This window comes from Coregonus lavaretus (assembly GCF_964263955.1).
Source record: "Coregonus lavaretus genome assembly, chromosome: 2".
Classification (NCBI taxonomy): Eukaryota; Metazoa; Chordata; class Actinopteri; order Salmoniformes; family Salmonidae; genus Coregonus; species Coregonus lavaretus.
Window position 1 is genome coordinate 5,089,572 of NC_139989.1, and position 18,579 is coordinate 5,108,150.

The following is an 18,579-nucleotide window of genomic DNA, read 5'->3' on the forward strand; positions in this document are numbered from 1 at the left end:
TAGCAGCTAAACCTGAGGGTAATATAGCTTTAGCCGCTAACTAGCATTAGCAGAAGGATAGACATCTCATGCTCTGTCAAGCTGCATTTAGGCCCTGAAAACCTGCCAAAAGTGCTAGATGACACACACAGGCTTTAAATGGATGTTGAATGATAAAGATTTATTAGGCTGGTATTTGGATTAGACTAGCAGCATTGATATGCTCCTCTCTGATACCACTTTTTAGAGTAAAAAACAACAGAACAACTGAAAGAATTTCGTATAGCCTACAGAGGTGATTTGAAATACCTGTGGAGTTAATTCAAATCAAACCAAACACAGCTTGGAAACGTAACAGCAAATGTAGGTTATTGACTGAAATAGACAAATGTCACTGTAATAATATGAAAAGATGCTCTCTGCAGAGTCTCACCTTCACTGATTTCTAATATATGCGGCAGAAGACAACACAGACATGATACGAGTCTCATATTGTCCTTAGATGAAACAGCACTTCACTGATCGCTTACCTGGATCAGCAGTGGGTCAATGTGCCTATCCTCCCCCAGGAGGACCTGTTGGCACTAAAATCAGATATGGTGAGAGCACATACAGCAGGGGTGACAAACTCATTCCATGGAGGGCCGAGTGCTGCTGGTTTTTGGTTTCACCTTTCAATGTGTCCAATTAAGACCTAGACAACCAGGTGAGGGGAGTTCCTAACTGATCAGTGACCTTATTTCATCAATCTAGTACAAGGGAGGAGCGGACACCCACAGACACTCAGCCCTCCGTGAAATTAGTTTGACACATGTGACATACATTATCTAGAAGAGTAAGGGCTGGATTCAATCCGTATCGCCTTAGTATCGCGGAAGATCTGCGTTAAAATGTAAAGGTAATTCCCGACATATGCTGCATTTACCATGAGTGAAGTCTCAGCGACGGTGGGAACATTGCCTTTAATTGTTAATCACGCTATAGGATTGAATAGAGCCCCTAGTGTGTTGTATTTAAAGAGGACCCAAGACAAGAGACAATGTCATCAGTCTAAATCAGTATCCTTTCCTTGTCTCCTTTCCTTGGATTCACCCACACTATCTTATGTAGCAGATAAAGGAGATGAGACGAGGAGAGGAAGCCACATTAGACTATTGAGATGCACCCGAGGTAGATTTCTCACCTGATAGGAGTGTTGAATTCTTTTGACGGCACATTTGGTCTCAGCACTCTCGAGTTGAGGGATTGCGACAGGGATGTTCACTGGCACCGCTTACATGTTATATGTCATCTACATAAACTGAGGCAGGCCATGTGAAGGCCCCTCGTGCACTTACCAGTACTGTAGTATGTGTGTCATTGTGAAAAGGCATAGAGCCATTCTGTACGTGTATTATTTCAATGTAGTCTGTGATACAGAAGAGGATTAGGAGTTGATAGGACCAGATAAGAGGAGAAAGAAAGGAGCTGTATGTTGTGTGTTTGTGTGTGTGTGTGTGTGTGTTGTGCAAACCCGTGATTTCGCTCAGTGACCAAAATGCACCCTCTGATTCACACACTCGTCCAGCTTTCACGCTCCACTTCTCCCTCTCTCGCTCGCACACACACACACACGCACACACACACACACAATTCAGACACTTTCCTCTCCTCCATTCCTCCACATTATGTAACATTGACAGACTCTCCACAACAGTACAAACAGGACACCCACACTAAGGTCAAGGGTGTGATGAGGTAACGCAAGGACAGGAAAGAGGAAGGAGGGGTAACCATGGTGACCAGGGGATATAGAGGAAGTGACCACACGGAAGCATACATTACTGATCTGCTCCTGTGTCTTCCTCAGTCTCTGTTGCTCTGGCGTGTCTGATACAATGCTGAAGCCTCTGCCTTTGCTATCCTCAAAGTCCTTTTTGTATTTCACCTAAAACAAGAGACAGGGATGAGATTTGAAAAACAACTTGGTCGTAAAACTTTGCGATTTGAAAATCCTGCCTTTCGACGGTGGTTCTAAGTGTTTTGATGGGAAAGAGAGCCTGCTGTTTTGAACTGAAGATAGTGGGGTAAAAAAAGGCTGGTCTAAAACAAATTAAGTGTTTTGTAGGTTTGTTCTTGGTTCCATTTAATCTCTGAAAAGACGGAGGTAAAAGGGGGGTAAATTTAAAGTGACAGTTGTTTTGTAGTCCCTTTCATCACTAAAGAGCAATGCAACAATTCCAACAAAATGATTCTTGATTCAAAGCCGTTCATCTTGTAGAAACCCAAACTATACAATAGCTTTGTGTAGGGAACATATTAAATGCAAATTAGAATTATAATTAAATCTTCATCTTTGACTACTGGAGTTTTGAGAGCTTTATTCTCCAACACTTTGAAGTCTCACATCATGACATAAGCTCTTACATAACGTATTAATGTGGCACACCTAATCGTTATCTTATTGTGGGGAATAATGATACTTTGTCAAGGGCACATTAGGAATAATTCATACATCACTAGACTGCTAGCTATATATGGTTGTAAAGAAAAGCAAAGGGAAAGGGGATATCTAGTCAGTTGTAAAACTGAATGCATTCAACTGAAATGTGTCTTCCGCATTGAACCCAACCCCTCTGAAGCAGAGAGGTGCGGGGGGCTGCCTTAATCAACATCCTCGTCATCGGCGCCCAGGGAACAGTGGGTTAACTGCCTCGCTCAGGGGCAGAACGACTGATTTTTACCTCGTCAGCTCGGGAATTCGATCTAGCAACCTTTCGATTACTGGCCCAACGCCCCTACCCGCCAGGCTACCGTTAGTCAAGGCTTCATGTTTATTATCTATGCATAGTCACTTACCCCTACCTACATGTACATATTACCTTCACTAACCTGTACCCCCACACATTGACTCGGTACAGGTAGCCCCTGTATATAGCCAAGTCATTTATTATTATTATTATTTTTATTTTTATTGTTTTGCTGTAAATATTTTCTTACTTACTTAAAAAAAAAACGATGCATTGTTGGTTAAGGGCTTGTAAGTAAGCATTTCACAGTAAGGTCTACACCTTTTGTATTCGGCGCATGTGACAAATAACATTTGATTTGATTTGATAGAGCCTCAATTAAATTAAATTAAATTCAATAGAACATTATTGTCCCCTAAGGGCAATTTGATTGCGGCGCAGTACATATGAAAATCCTATGACACAGTGGGATCCTAAATGATTGACACCCTTGATAAAGATGAGCAATAATGATTATATAAAATAAATAATTCAAATACTGAGCAATATTGTATGCTCAAAGAAATGGGGAAATTATGTTATTTTGTGTTAATACAATTGCTCATTTTGTTTAACAAAAAATACAAAAATCTAAAAAAGGTAGGGGTCAAAATTATTGACACCCCTAAAGATTCTTATAAATAATGTAGTCAAAAGTTTAGTATTTGAAAATAAGAAAATAGTATGTTTCTAATATGCTTCTAAACACTTCTACATGAATGTGGATGCTACCATGATTACGGATAATCCTGAATGAATCGTGAATAATGATGAGTGAGAGAGTTAGAGGATCAAAGATCATACCCCTAAGACATGCTAACCTCTCACCATTACCAATAACAGGAGGTTAGCATAGAAGTTAGCATAGAAGTGTTTAGAAACATATTCTATTCTTATTTACAATAAGTAAACAACAATAAAACAACAATAAAAGTGACTCCAAAAATGACACAATACATTATTTACCATTTATTTCTATTGGGTACAAAATAATCTGAAACACAACCAAAACAAACTGCAAATGAGTCACAAGCTTGATGTAGTCATTACACGCTAGGAATATGAGATCAAATACTAAACTTTTGACTACTTTATTTTGCGCTATATTTTGATTTCCCTACTTTATTTATAAGAATCTTTAGGGGTGTCAATCATTTTGAAAAAATGTGCACACAGTATAGCTCAGTATTTGAATGATTTATTTTATAGAGTCATTATTACCCATCATTATCAAGGGTGTCAATCATTTTTGACCCTACTGTATAATTCATACAAACACGAACAGACAGAGCTAGGCTACTGAGGCCTACAATAATGAAGGACAGAATGGGATATTCATTTATCAGTCTACCAAAGAGGCTTTAATGTACATGTTTCAGCTGATTTCCCTCCAAAGTAGCCTACCAGTGGCAATATTCTGTCCTTCAGTATTAATAGTCTATTATTGCTACTGTTATGTAAGGCTCAACCAGTGATTTATGACTCATATCATTAGCCTGTCAAATTAGAGCTGGAAAAACACAGGTTGATAAATACGTCCGACGTTCATGTTTCTGGCTGAGGGACTGGCTGAGGTTCTCAGACAGCACAAGGGAATGGCTGGGACGAGGGGCAGTTCCTTCCACTGAGCTTTCACACTTAGCAGGGCTGGAGCAAAAGCCTGCATACCTACTACAAGGAGCTAGAAGCTCACCAAGAGCTAGGGTTGGCCACCCTGTTACACATCAGGGACCATATGAATTAAATCCATCAGTCTTCTCAGCTCTGGGTTCTGCTGGGTGACTCAGTGAAAAGTGTCAGATGTACAGCAGTGGAGGCTGCTGAGGGGAGGACGGCTCATAATAATGGCTGGAACGGAGCAAATGGAATGGCATCAAACACCTGGATACCATATGTTTGATGTATTTGATACCATTCCGCTCCAGCCATTACCACGAGCCAGTCCTCCCCAATTAAGGTGCCACCAACCTACTGTGATGTACAGATGTACATTACATAATACATCCATTATGCAGACGTTTTATAGTGTACCAGTGTGCTTCGATGGAAACAGACACGTCGATACGCTAACAGAGCATCTCAATTGGTGTGAAGAGGCTTGTGTTTATTTGTGGCTCTAGGGCAGGTGCTGTATGTGGTAAACAACAGTAGAATGGATGTGGTGAGAAAGGCATTGCTTGCACTAAGCACAGTCACTCACTCACTCACTCACTCACTCACTCACTCACTCACTCACACTGACCGAGAGAGAGAGAGAGAGAGAGAGAGAGAGAGAGAGAGAGAGAGAGAGAGAGAGAGAGAGAGAGAGAGAGAGAGAGAGAGAGAGACCGGGGTAAATTACTGTAGTAAATCTCTGATGGTAAATTACAGTGTCAGGTAATAACAGTCCCTTTTATTACAGCATCCGTGGCCGGTGCTGAGAGAGATGGCAGTAATGCACACAGACCTGGATGTCCTCAGTCGGATTTGAGGACAGGGATCGATTTGAGTTCGTATCACCGACTGGGTAGATTATAGAGGGGGGCATGGCTACCTCACATGGTTTCTCTAACACATAGCATCTCAGACCATCTGGTAACAGAGGGGACAACTGCACGGCCATTGTGGGGGTGCTTGGCCGCCAGACAATATGAGCAGGGGCCAACATGAGCTCAGTGACTGTGTCAGGGTCACTCAGCCAGCTAGGACAGCACTCTGAGGGGACAGAGAGGGAGGATTGTCCCCGGCCAGTTAACAGACAAAAGCTGAAAGTGCATCAGGCATGAAGGCACCGATGCCACGACACACTCATAGGACAAAACACAAATGAGGATGAACCAATGACAGATGAACACTCAATGTGCAAGAGCTAGTTCTGTCAGTGAGAGACTGGAGTGTTCGATTGACCTCTGTATTTCATGTATTAGTGTGTGTGTGTATGTGTGTGTGTGTGTGTGTGTGTGTGTGTGATTCCCCTCTCCCTGGCCTGGGACATAGCCTGACTCCTTCTGGAGACCACTGAGTGGAAAGCTGTCCCTCAACAGTGAACCAACAATCTGCTGCCCAAACATGCTACCAAACATGACAGCTTCAGACGATGGTGAATTATAGTATGTTTTATGAATATTTTCAGTTGCCAGACATGCCCCAAAATGTGGTCTATTTTGTACAGTATGTCTGCATTGTTGCTAAGGCTACAACAAAGGAGAAAAAGGACAAAAAAGCAAGGGAAATGAAGCGTGAAAGGTGAGACATTGTTGACCGACAATGGCATGGGCGTTCCACCAGAAAGGCTGTTCAAGCTGACATGTTGTGTCTAGAAATGACACAGATGTGAGACAGTTTCAGGCTAAAAGCTAACAGTCAGCTAACTGTCATACCCAGAGTGCCTAGCTTAGATGGAGTGAGTGCTGTATGATTGTCCCCCTGACACAGAAGACAACAACTTGTTCTGACAATGTCCTCTATACAACATCTCTCCACCCTCACTTAACAGGCTGTCTGATTTTCTAGTGTAGGCCCAAGTAACAGCAAATATCACACCAAATGTTTGTCACCGAATTAAGGTTGTGACCCGTTTCAGGAAACTAGGTGTATGTTGCACATCACTACTTCACGGGAGAGGCATTTGAACGTAAACATTATTTGGCAGAAATGCCATCTGGAACTTTCATGTGCCTTAATAACACACATGTATTCCATCCGTAAATATGAATAAAATTGTTAAATTACGAGCTTAGTTGGTTAGCCATCGAGAACTACAAAAGTTTTGCTACTTTTCTCAACAACATTGATTTCCTGAATTTAACGGGTGCTATTGACAGTTGGAAAAAGTGATGGGCTACGTTCTGCACACACCACTATCAGTGTGAACCTGAGAGACTAGACACAACGCTGGCCAAACAAGATGTAGCTACAAACAAAATGGAGTTAAATGGTTCAAGTCTGCCGTGAAGCGTTCATCCATGTATACGGGTAAGAGTCTAGCTACATTTATAGATATTATAAGTTTCTCATTTTGTCAGAAAGTTGTTTTCATTGCAAGTTAAAGCGTACTGTTCACTAGCTAGCGAGCGTTAGCTTGCAGGCTTGCTAACTAAAGTTATGTGTATGATCTGTGTAGTAATATTATTCTAATCAGAAATCCATTTGCATTGCTAGTTATACCCTAATGTTAGCTAGCTAACATTGAACCTGGTTGGTTAGCTTTAGCTACCTGCAGATTCATACTACAGCTATGACAATGTTTGTATTGGTAGTAGTATGAGTTAGGCCCAAGTAACAGCAAATATCACACCAAATGTTTGTCACCGAATTAAGGTTGTGACTCGTTTCAGGAAACTAGGTATATGTTGCTTATTTGTAAGTCGCTCTGGATAAGAGCGTCTGCTAAATGACGTAAATGTAATGTAAATGTAAGCGTCATCTAATAATTATTAAATATTTATAAAATATTTTTATCTTGACACTTTCTGTTTTTGATATTGCTACTATGCAAGTAACCATTTCACTGTACCATTTACACCTTCTGTATCCTGTGCATGTGACAAATAAACATAGATTTTATTTGATATAGTGTGTGTTTACCAGAGACGGCAATGTGAAGAACAACATGACCTGCACCAAAGTCAGATTAGGATATAGGCCAAGGACTAGATTAAGTGTATTTTTACCTAGAGTTTTTCCTTTTTGTAGGCTACTACTTTTACCACTTTTAGTCTACTCACTCTGTTTAGCACATGGCCTCATACAGTGCAAAATTATCCAGCCCCCTTGGCGTTTTGCTGGATTACAACATGTAATTTAAATTGATTTTTATTTTTATTTCATGTAATGGACATACACAAAATAGTCAAAATTAGTGAAGTGAAATTTAAAAAAATAACTTGTTTCAAAAATAAAGATAAGATCTGGTGCAACCAATTACCTTCAGAAGTCACATAATTAGTTAAATAAAGTCCACCTGTGTGCAATCTAAGTGTCACATGATCTCAGTATATTTACACCTGTTCTGAAAGGCCCCAGAGTCTGCAACACCACTAAGCAAGGGGCACCACCAAGCAAGCGGCACCATGAATACCAGGGAGCTCTCCAAACAGGTCAGGGACAAAGTTGTGGAGAAGTACAGATCAGGGTCGGGTTATAAAAAAATATCAGAAACTTTGAACATCCCACGGAGCACCATTACATCCATTATAAAAAAATTGAAAGAATATGGCACCACAACAAACCTGCCAAGAGAGGGCCGCTCACCAAAACTCACCGACCAGGCAAGGAGGGCATTAATCAGAGAGGCAACAAAGAGACCAAAGATAACCCTGAAGGAGCTGCAAAGCTCCACAGCGGAGATTGGAGTATCTGTCCATAAGACCACTTTAAGCCGTACACTCCACAGAGCTGGGCTTTACGGAAGAGTGGCCAGAAAAAAGCCATTGCTTAAAGAAAAAAATAAGCAAACACGTTTGGTGTTCGCCAAAAGCCATGTGGGAGACTGATGTGGGAGACAAACATATGGAAGAGGGTACTCTGGTCAGATGAGACTAAACTTGAGCTTTTTGGCCATCAAGGAAAACGCTATGTCTGGCGCAAACCCAACACCTCTCATCACCCTGAGAACACCATCCCCACAGTGAAGCATGGTGGTGGCAGCATCATGCTGTGGAGATGTTTTTCATCGGCCGGGACTGGGAAACTGGTCAGAATTGAAGGAATGATGGATGGCACTAAATACAGGGAAATTCTTGAGGGAAACCTGTTTCAGTCTTCCAGAGATTTGAGACTGGGACGGAGGTTCACCTTCCAGCAGGACAATGACCAGCATACTGCTAAAGCAACACTTGAGTGGTTTAAGGGGAAACATTTAAATGTCTTGGAATGGCCTAGTCAAAGCCCAGACCTCAATCCAATTGAGAATCTGTGGTATGACTTAAAGATTGCTGTACACCAGCAGAACCCATCCAACTTGAAGGAGCTGGAGCAGTTTTGCCTTGAAGAATGGGCAAAAATCCCAGTGGCTAGATGTGCCAAGCTTTTAGAGACATACCCCAAGAGACTTGCAGCTGTAATTGCTGCAAAAGGTGGCTCTACAAAGTATTGACTTGGGGGGGTGAATAGTTATGCACGCTCAAGTTTTCTGTTTTTTTTTCTTATTTCTTGTTTGTTTCACAATAAAAAATATTTTGCATCTTCAAACTGGTAGGCATGTTGTGTAAATCAAATGATACAAACCCCCAAAAAATCAATTTTAATTCCAGGTTGTAAGGCAACAAAATAGGAAAAATGCCAAGGGAGGAGTATGTGAATCCTTAAAGAGATGGGTGGGGCTTAAGAGGGTGTGAACGGTGCTGATTGGGTGTAGACAAAGAAGAGCTCTCCAGTAGATGTACCAAAACATTCAAGGGCCATTTTCTCAAAAGTAGGGTTACAATTTTATCAACTTTCAAAGCAGAATTATTTTCCCATTGTTCCTAAACTGCAGTGTATGATATGCCATTTTCTAGCTCCGAGTCTCTACTTTTATTCAATGTACATAAGACCGAATTGAGGCGGTCGGTCACATATGGTGGTGGGGATCCGGGTTCGATCTCCGCATGAGCCTTACGCACCATGCTCCCTCTACTCTGTCTCCCTGCTTCTGCTCATATCCTGTCATCAAAATAATAAAAAGACCTAAGGAGATCGGAATTCTGTTCTCCTTTAAAACATTTTTTTAAAAGATTGTGATGCACCGAAAAGAAACAGGTAGAAACAATTGTTGGTGTAGTTTGAAATTAGGAGTAGGAATGTTAAAAGAAATATTCCTTCAACAACTCTTTTTTTAAAACACTTGATCCTATCTCTTTGGGGCCATGTAAACAGAACAATAGGTTAATCAGGGAAATCTCCAGTGGAGCCGGAGCCCTATCGGCCCCTTAGATTAGTTACCTCAAGCTTAAATAACCAAATTACTGACGCGCCGCCGCCTTTGAGAATGCGCTCCAAAAAACAGGCCAAAGAATGGATTGCTTGTGTGCGAAGCAGAGACAAGATGGTATTTTCCACTGGTTGTTACAGTGTGTGTGTGTGTGTGTGTGTGTGTGCGTGTAAACCCTGATAAAGTTGGATGAATGTTGACATCAAATCAAATCAAATTTTATTTCTCACATACACGTGTTTAGCAGATGTTATTGCGGGTGTAGTGAAATGCTTGTGCTTAAAGCTCCGACAGTGCAGTAATGTCTAACAAGTAATATCTAACAATTTCACAACATATACCCAATACACACAAATCTAGTAAGGAATGGAATTTAAGAATATATACATATATGGACAAGCAATGACAGAGCGGCATGGACTAAGATACAGTAGAATATTATCGAATAGAATACACTATATCCAAATGAGATGAGTAGTGCAAGATATGTAAACATTATTAAAGTGACTAGTGTTCCATTTCTTAAAGTGGCCAGTGATTTCAATAGGCAGCAGCAGCCTCTAATGTGCTAGTGATGGCTATTTAGCAGTCTGATGTCCTTGAGATAGAAGCTGTTTTTCATTCTCTCGGTCCCAGCTTTGATGCACCTGTACTGACCTCGCCTTCTGGATGATAACGGGGTGAACAGGCAGTGGCTCGGGTGGTTGATGTCCTTGATGATCTTTTTGGCCTTCCTGTGACATCGGGTGCTGTAGGTGTCTTGGAGGGCGGGTAGTTTGCCCCCGGTAATGCGTTCGGCAGACCGCACCACCCTCTGGAGAGCCCTGTGGTTGTGGGCGGTGAAGTTGCCGTACCAGGCGGTGATACAGCCCGACAGGATGCTCTCAATTGTGCATCTGTAAAAGTTTGTGAGGGTTTTAGGTGCAGAGCCAAATTTCTTCAGCCTCCTGAGGTTGAAGAGGCTCTGTTGCGCCTTCTTCACCACACTGTCTGCGTGGGTGGACCATTTCAGTTTGTCAGTGATGTGTACGCCAAGGAACTCGAAGCTTACCACTTTCTCCACTGCAGTCCCGTCAATGTGGATAGGGGGGTGCACCCTCTGCTGTTTCCTGAAGTCCACGATCATCTCCTTTGTTTTGTTGACGTTGAGTGAGAGGTTATTTTCCTGGCACCACACTCCCAGAGCGCTCACCTCCTCCCTGTAGGCGGTCTCGTCATTGTTGGTAATCAAGCCTACTACTATTGTGTCGTCTGCAAACTTGAGGATTGAGTTGGAGGCGTGCTTGGCCACGCAGTCATGGGTGAACCGGAAGTACACCCTTGTGGGGCCCCAGTGTTGAGGATCAGCGAAGTGGAGATGTTGTTTCCTACCTTCACCACCTGGGGGCGGCCCGTCAGGAAGTCCAGGACCCAGTTGCACAGGGCGGGGTTCAGATACAGGGCCTCGAGCTTAATGATGAACTTGGAGGGTACTATGGTGTTGAATGCTGAGCTATAGTCAATGAACAGCATTCTTACATAGGTATTCCTAATGTCCAGATGGGATAGGGCAGTGTGCAGTGTGATGGCGATTCCATCGTCTGTGGACCTATTGGGGCGGTAAGCAAATTGAAGTGGGTCTAGGGTGACAGGTAAGGTAGAGGTGATATGATCCTTGACTAGTCTCTCAAAGCACTTCATGATGACAGAGGTGAGTGCTACGGGGCGATAGCCATTTAGTTCAGTTACCTTTGCTTTCTTGGGTACAGGAACAATGGTGGCCATCTTGAAGCATGTGGGAACAGCAGACTGGGAAAGGGAGAGATTGAATATGTCCGTAAATACACCAGCCAGCTGGTCTGCACATGCTCTGAGGATGCGGCTAGGGATGCCATCTGGGCCGGCAGCCTTGCGGGGGTTAACATGCTTAAACGTCGGCCACGGAGAAGGAGAGGCCACAGTCCTTGGTAGTGGGCCTCGTCGGTGGCACTGTGCTATCCTCAAAGTGGGCGAAGAAGGTGTTTAGCTTGTCTAGAAGCGAGACGTCGGTGTCGGTGACGTGGCTGGTTTTCTTTTTATAGTCCGTGATTGTCTGTAGACCCTGCCACATACGTCTTGTGTCTGAGCCGTTGAATTTGCAACTCCACTTTGTCTCTATACGGATGTTTTGCCAGTTTAATTGCCTTGCAGAGTGAGTAGCTACACTGTTTGTATTCTGCCATATTCCCAGTCACCTTGCATGGTTAAATGCGGTGGTTCGCGCTTTCAGTTTTGTGTGAATGCTGCCATCTATCCACGGTTTCTGGTTAGGGTAGGTTTTAATAGTCACAGTGGGCACAATATCACCTATACACTTCCTGATAAACTCAGTCACCGTTTCACTATATTCGTCTAAATTATTTTCGCAAGCTACCGGGAACATATCCCAGTCCGCGTGATCAAAACAATCTTGAAGCGTGGATTCCGATTGGTCAGACCAGCGTTGAATAGTCCTTAGCACGGGTACTTCCTGTTTGAGTTTCTGCCTATAGGAAGGGAGGAGGAAAATGGATTCGTGGTCAGATTTGCCAAAAGGAGGGCAGGGGAGGGCCTTATAACCATCCCGGAAGTTCGAATAGCAATGGTCGAGGATTTTAGCAGCGCGAGTACAACAGTCGATTTGTTGATAGAACTTCAGCAGCCTAGTCCTCAAATTTGCTTTGTTAAAATCCCCGGCTACAATAAATGCAGCCTCAGGATACGTGGTTTCCAGTTAGCATAAAGTCCAGTGAAGTTATTTGAGGGCCGTCGTAGTATCGGCTTGAGGGGGGATATACACGGCCGTGACTATAACCAAATAAAATTATTTTGGGAGATAGTACGGTCGGCATTTGATTGTGAGGTATTCTAGGTCGGGTGAACAAAAGGACTTGAGTTCCTGTATGTAACTACAATTACACCATGAGTCGTTAATCATTTTCATGAAACACACACCTCCGCCCTTCTGCTTCCCGGAGAGATATTTATTCCTGTCTGCACGATGAACTGAGAACCCATCTGGCTGGACCGATTTCGACAGAATATCCCCAGAGAGCCATGTTTTCCGTGAAACAAAGTATGTTACAGGCCTTGATGTCTCTCTGGAAAGAAATCCTTGCCCGGAGCTCGTCGACCTTGTTAATCAGAGACTGAACATTAGCGAGTAGTATACTTGGAAGCGGTGGGTGGTGTGCGCGCCTCCTAAGTCGAACCAGCAGGCCGCTCTGAGTGCCTCTCCTCCGCCGGCGATGTTTTCGTGTCAGCCTTTGGAATCAGTTCAATTGCCCTGGGGAGAGCAAACAAAGGATCTGCTTCTGGAAAGTCGTAATGCTGGTGAGTTACCGCCGTTCTGATATCCAATAGTTTTTCCCAGCTGTATGTAATGATACAAAACACTTTCTGAGCTAATAATGTAAGAAATAATACATAAAAAAACAAAATACCGCAAGGTTTCCTAAGAGCTAGTCATGAGGCTGCCATCTTCGTCGGCGCCTTGTGTAAATGACGTAAATGAAGTAAAGTGGCTGTGTGTGGCTCAGTTGCATGGCAATGACAACTGCAGGATTGTGGGTTCGATTCCCACTGGGGCCACCTACACAAAAATGTATGCACGCACTACTGTAAGATGCTAAGGATAAAAGCCTCTGCTAAATAGCACGTATAAGTAACTAACAATCAAACGATCTGTAGCTATAGATTACATCATTTGATAAACGGCTATGGATACATGAGCCTATGTGAGAGCGGGGGAATGGAAGCTGCCGATGATTAATAAAAGTTATACAATCCCATAATCTGTATGAAGAGGATGATGAGAGTACCTTGATGATTCTGACAGTCAGAAGCTCATCATTACAGAGGAATCGCTGAGAGCCTTGCTTGTGATCAGATAATTTAAAGCTGAATACATATAAAGCTATCCATGTCTCCAGGCACATGTTTGATGCCATTTGATGATACACAGTCTCTATGACTGTAGAATGAAAACAATACAGCTCTCTGCAGACCAGAGATTCAGGGTAAGCCAAACCAGACAGATCCTGTGAGTGAGTGATAGATTAATTTGTGTATTAAAAATAATGACTAAAGGATTTCACCCCAAATACAGTAGAAATGTGTATACGATATTCGAATTATCATGTAGTGTCAACCCACTAACAGAGGGGGTACTAAACATTCAAGGGTAAAGGAGAAGGCGGGAACTGTTTAAAAAAGCCACCTAAAGGTGGGAGGAGCATAGTGCCTTTGTTTGTCAAGAGGTATAAAAACAGTATGTATGTGTTTTTAGCGCCAGAGCTCTCCATGAATAAATATACAGATAAATACTTGTGGGTTGTGGACCTTGAATCATTGATGATTAAAACCAGAGCCTTACAACCTCTGGTAATGATTCAAGCTTAGGTTGAATTAGAGATAGAAATTCACATGACAGTGAGCTCTTCTCCTCTTCCTCCTCCTCCTCCTCCTCCTCCTCCTTCTCCCTCCCTCCCTCCCTCCCTCCCTCCCTCCCTCCCTCCCTCCCTCTCTTTGATGTTCCTGTCTCTTCCTTTTGGCTGTGTGCTGAGCCAAGGGACCGGCATGTGGGTAGACACCCAGTGTGTGTGTGTGTGTGTGTGTGTGTGTGTGTGTGTGTCTGTGTTTCTTTGACAGATGGGCCCTGGCTGCGTGTCCCTGTACAGGCGAGTTAGGGCTCTGACAGCCAGATACAGGCAAAATAGGAGGTATAGTAAAGGAACAAAACATGGGAGTGGTGTTTCACTGGTGTGGCTACGTTACACCTCTGTGATGACAAAGACATTTGGATCCTCTTGTTCCTTCATTATTACAAGATTATTTCCAGCCCAGCACCTCAAAGTGATGTGAATTTGACGACATACACAAAAATTGAAGGCCGTCTCACCTGGCTCTGCAATTCACTCTGATGTCTCAGTCTCAGGTTCTCTGGGGTGTCAGTCACAATGGTGAAGGACTGCTTGGGGTAGTGCCTGGAGAGAGAGGGGATGGGGGACATATGTGAAGATTGAATTACTACTATGGGAAGATGTTTCCTCTCCTCTGCACACATTATTTGCTCTTATAATCTAATGGCAAAGAATGGAGACATTTTTATGTTTACCGTCCTTAATATTAAAGTAGGAATTCAGCTAATTGATTCCCAAAAGTTAAAGTGTCATGTATATTTCAGTGCAAGGTTGTCTCCTACATTTGAGGTATTCACAAAGGATCTAGCTTGTCAGACCCACAATTATAACAACTGAGCCCTATTGGCATATGGGCAACTTTTAAGAACAATCATCAAATAAAATGCTCCCATGAAACCTATACAGATATACACTGTGTTGAGAATAGAACATGTAGAATGTGAATGGGACATAACAGGCTCAGGCAAAGCTTCCTAAAACAATTGCCTATTGAAAAGTCTAAAAGCTGAAAGTTCAGCTATGACCTAATGACGTTTATCTCATAAAACAAACCGACAACATTGACAAAGGAGGCTTTGAATGACCTGAACAAAGGTGACAAACATATCACTGTTACCTGGGAAACACTAGGCTCTGCCCACTGCCTTTTGGTTTCAATGATGGTATGACAACACACACACACACACACACACACACACACACACACACACACACACACACACACACACACACACACACACACACACACACACACACAATATTGGTCTTCTTGAGCTTCAAGATTGCATGTTTGGTCCAAGTAAAGTGCAAATTGGTTCAATAAAGCTTATTGTAAAATTAATGTATGATGAAAACGTAAAGTAAAATTCTTTGGTTGGATAGGGTTCATGGAAATCACACCTAAACTATCCATCTGATCTGCCCCATGTCCAGTGAGGAAATAGCAGGTCTGTGTCTGTGCTTGAGAGGGTGCTGGAAGGGGCTGAAGGGCAGCAGGGCCCTTGAATGTGTTTGCCTGGGTGGGATAGAGGGACGGAGGTAGGAAAGAATGGAGGGATAGAGGGACGGAGGTAGGAAAGAATGGAGGGATAGAGGGATGGAGGTAGGAAAGAATGGAGGGATAGAGAGATGGAGGTAGGAAAGAATGGAGGGATAGAGGTAAGAAAGAATGGAGGGATAGAGGGACGGAGGTAGGAAAGAATGGAGGGATAGAGGGACGGAGGTAGGAAAGAATGGAGGGATAGAGGGATGGAGGTAGGAAAGAATGGAGGGATAGAGGTAAGAAAGAATGGAGGGATAGAGGGACGGAGGTAGGAAAGAATGGAGGGATAGAGGGATGGAGGTAGGAAAGAATGGAGGGATAGAGGGATGGAGGTAGGAAAGAATGGAGGGATGAAGTGGTTGAGCGTACTTCATCCCTCACGGGCTGTGAATAGGGATGCCAGGTGGAGCTGGCAAAAGTCACAGCCTGCACACATGGGAGTCTAGAGAGAACATCAAAAACAGAGAGATGGACAGACAGAGAGAGAGATGGACAGAGTACTGAGAGAGATGGACTGAGTACTGAGAGAGATGGACCGAGTACTGAGAGAGATGGACAGAGTACTGAGAGAGATGGACAGAGTACTGAGAGAGATGGACAGAGTACTGAGAGAGATGGACAGAGTACTGAGAGAGATGGACAGAGTACTGAAAGAGATGGACAGAGTACTGAGAGAGATGGACAGAGTACTGAAAGAGATGGACAGAGTACTGAGAGAGATGGACAGAGTTCTGAAAGAGATGGACAGAGTACTGAGAGAGATGGACAGAGTACTGAGAGAGAGAGGGCCAGATAGTGAGAGAGATGGACAGAGTACTGAGAGAGAGAGAGAGAGAGGGCCAGATAGTGAGAGAGCTGGACGGAGTACTGAGAGAGAGAGAGGGCCATATAGTGAGAGAGATGGACAGAGTACTGAGAGAGAGAGGGCCAGATAGTGAGAGAGATGGACAGAGTACTGAGAGAGAGAGAGAGAGAGAGACAGATAGTGAGAGAGATTGTTGTAGATGACTGAGAAAGAGAGAGAGAGATGGAGGAGAGAGATCTCCTTTTCAGCACGGTTACAACAGCTATGGTGAATGCGTAACCAGGCCAGCTCGGCTCAGTTCTGCTCAGTAGTGTGAAAAGCTCTTAGTTGTAGCTAAAGTTGTTGAGTATACATGTTGATTTGTGTGTTATGGTATAAATAATCTTGGTTAATTTATCTTTCCTATTTCTGCTGGTTTTGCTATTTCCACAAATAAACTTAAAATAATATTTGTTATTTGGTATAAAACATCAAAAACAAAAACTTACAATGGTAGATTGTAAACAACCATTCCCTTAACAATAACCATAAGGCTGGGGTTACACGGACCAAGTTTTTCACACTGAATACTTGTTACCACTGTTATAAGCCCCATCTCTCCCCATTTAAAACAGCCTGGCAGAACACCAAGCAAACATTTGTGTAAACATTTTAAGTATTGTAATGAAGCCTGTGAACGGGAAGGTAAAAATCAGCTTATATACTGTAAGTTGAATTTGCAAAGTATTGGAACATCTCTCACTAAATGTAGGGGTAAAGAGAGGTACTGGAAGTAAGGGGTTGGTGCCCACATGTTCTTTAAAGACGGGTTTCCCAGGTCTTAAAATCAGTAGAGTGATGTAGTCTCGGTGGTCTCAGAACGCACACATAACAGTGCCGGGGTGGGTTCAAATCTGACACACTCTCTACTCCAGTCTCCAAATGGCTGTCCTATCGATAAAATCATATAAAATACGCACTTCTTAAAAGGCTGGAGAGCTGTCATTCAGAACAGTGCTGAGAGGATATTCAGCTGTACAGTCTGACCACTCCACTAAACTGGAGCTCTAGGTGTTTTGAGGGGCACTGCTTCCCACTCTCTTTCAGCCTCATTCCCTGCCGTTTCTATCGAAAGGTTTTGCTGCCAATGTACGTATCAAGCTTTCTTTTGTGCTTTTCCTACTTACACGGTACAGAATTTGATCGATGTGTTTTTCTGCTACCTGTCTAAAATACTAGACCCCTCAATATGACCTCAGTATGACCTTAACGACCGCACAGAACACTCACTCAGCAAGAGCTAACTTGTTTTGTATTGAAACTCTCCAGGCTTTGTCACCTTGTCGCCACTGTTCATACGATTTCCCTACTGGAACTTCTACCACTACAGTACAAATTCAAGCCCCTGACTATTAGCTTATCCATGTAGCTCAATGGGTTAGACATAAAACAAAGATTGTGGGTGTGATAAGGGTACATTGTAAGTTGTTCTGGGTCATCTCGTTGTATTTTACATTTGTGTGACTGTTCTTGTCCATCAGTGTATCAGTGTTTTGCTATTTTACAAGTTTAATGTTTTTTGGTGGACAACAGGAAGAATAGCTGCTGTTTCGGCAAAAGCTAATGGAGATTCGAAAAAACCATTGAACCATTTCCCATCTCATACGATCCTCTGAACAACAAAGGGAGCAATGTCAGATGATGAGTCAAGAGCTTCACTAGAGTACAGTATACTGACCTCATACTAACATTACAGAGCTTCACTAGAGTACAGTATACTGACCTCATACTAACATTACAGAGCTTCACTAGAGTACAGTATACTGACCTCATACTAACATTACAGAATCCTCATTGTCTGGACAATCACAGACAGGCAGTTAACCACAGCCTAGGTCACCTCAAATCAAGATAGCCACCCAAAATACCCACTATTCCTGTCTTAAATACAACTTTTCAGATTGTTGTTGAGGAAAATACATTATATCTACGGAAGGCTTTAATACTGTTATTGTGTATTGGTGACGCCAATAAAGTCTGTCAGTACGTAGCATTACTATCCACACAGCAATTACTTCCTGTAAACAAACTATTGAGATCCCTTAACCCGTCTCTATGGGACGAGTTACACAATACAGGGAGGAGGAGGAACAAGAGGACCAATGAAGTGCATCGACTCTCTTCCTCTATTTCCA

At 42.9% G+C, this 18,579-nt stretch overlaps 1 protein-coding gene across 2 annotated transcripts in view; it reads right to left on the minus strand.

The window, feature by feature from the left end:
- The window catches only part of LOC311100138 (LIM zinc-binding domain-containing Nebulette-like), a gene marked incomplete at both ends in the record, with an annotated part of 123,579 nt that overhangs the window by 73,444 nt on the left and 31,556 nt on the right, over positions 1-18,579 (minus strand). For both annotated transcript variants that reach the window (XM_084140915.1, XM_084140914.1), the window contains 2 exons: positions 1,799-1,906; positions 14,537-14,621. In XM_084140915.1, the coding sequence (XP_083997041.1) occupies positions 1,799-1,906; positions 14,537-14,621 (193 nt within the window). The remainder of the gene's footprint in view (positions 1-1,798; positions 1,907-14,536; positions 14,622-18,579) is intronic.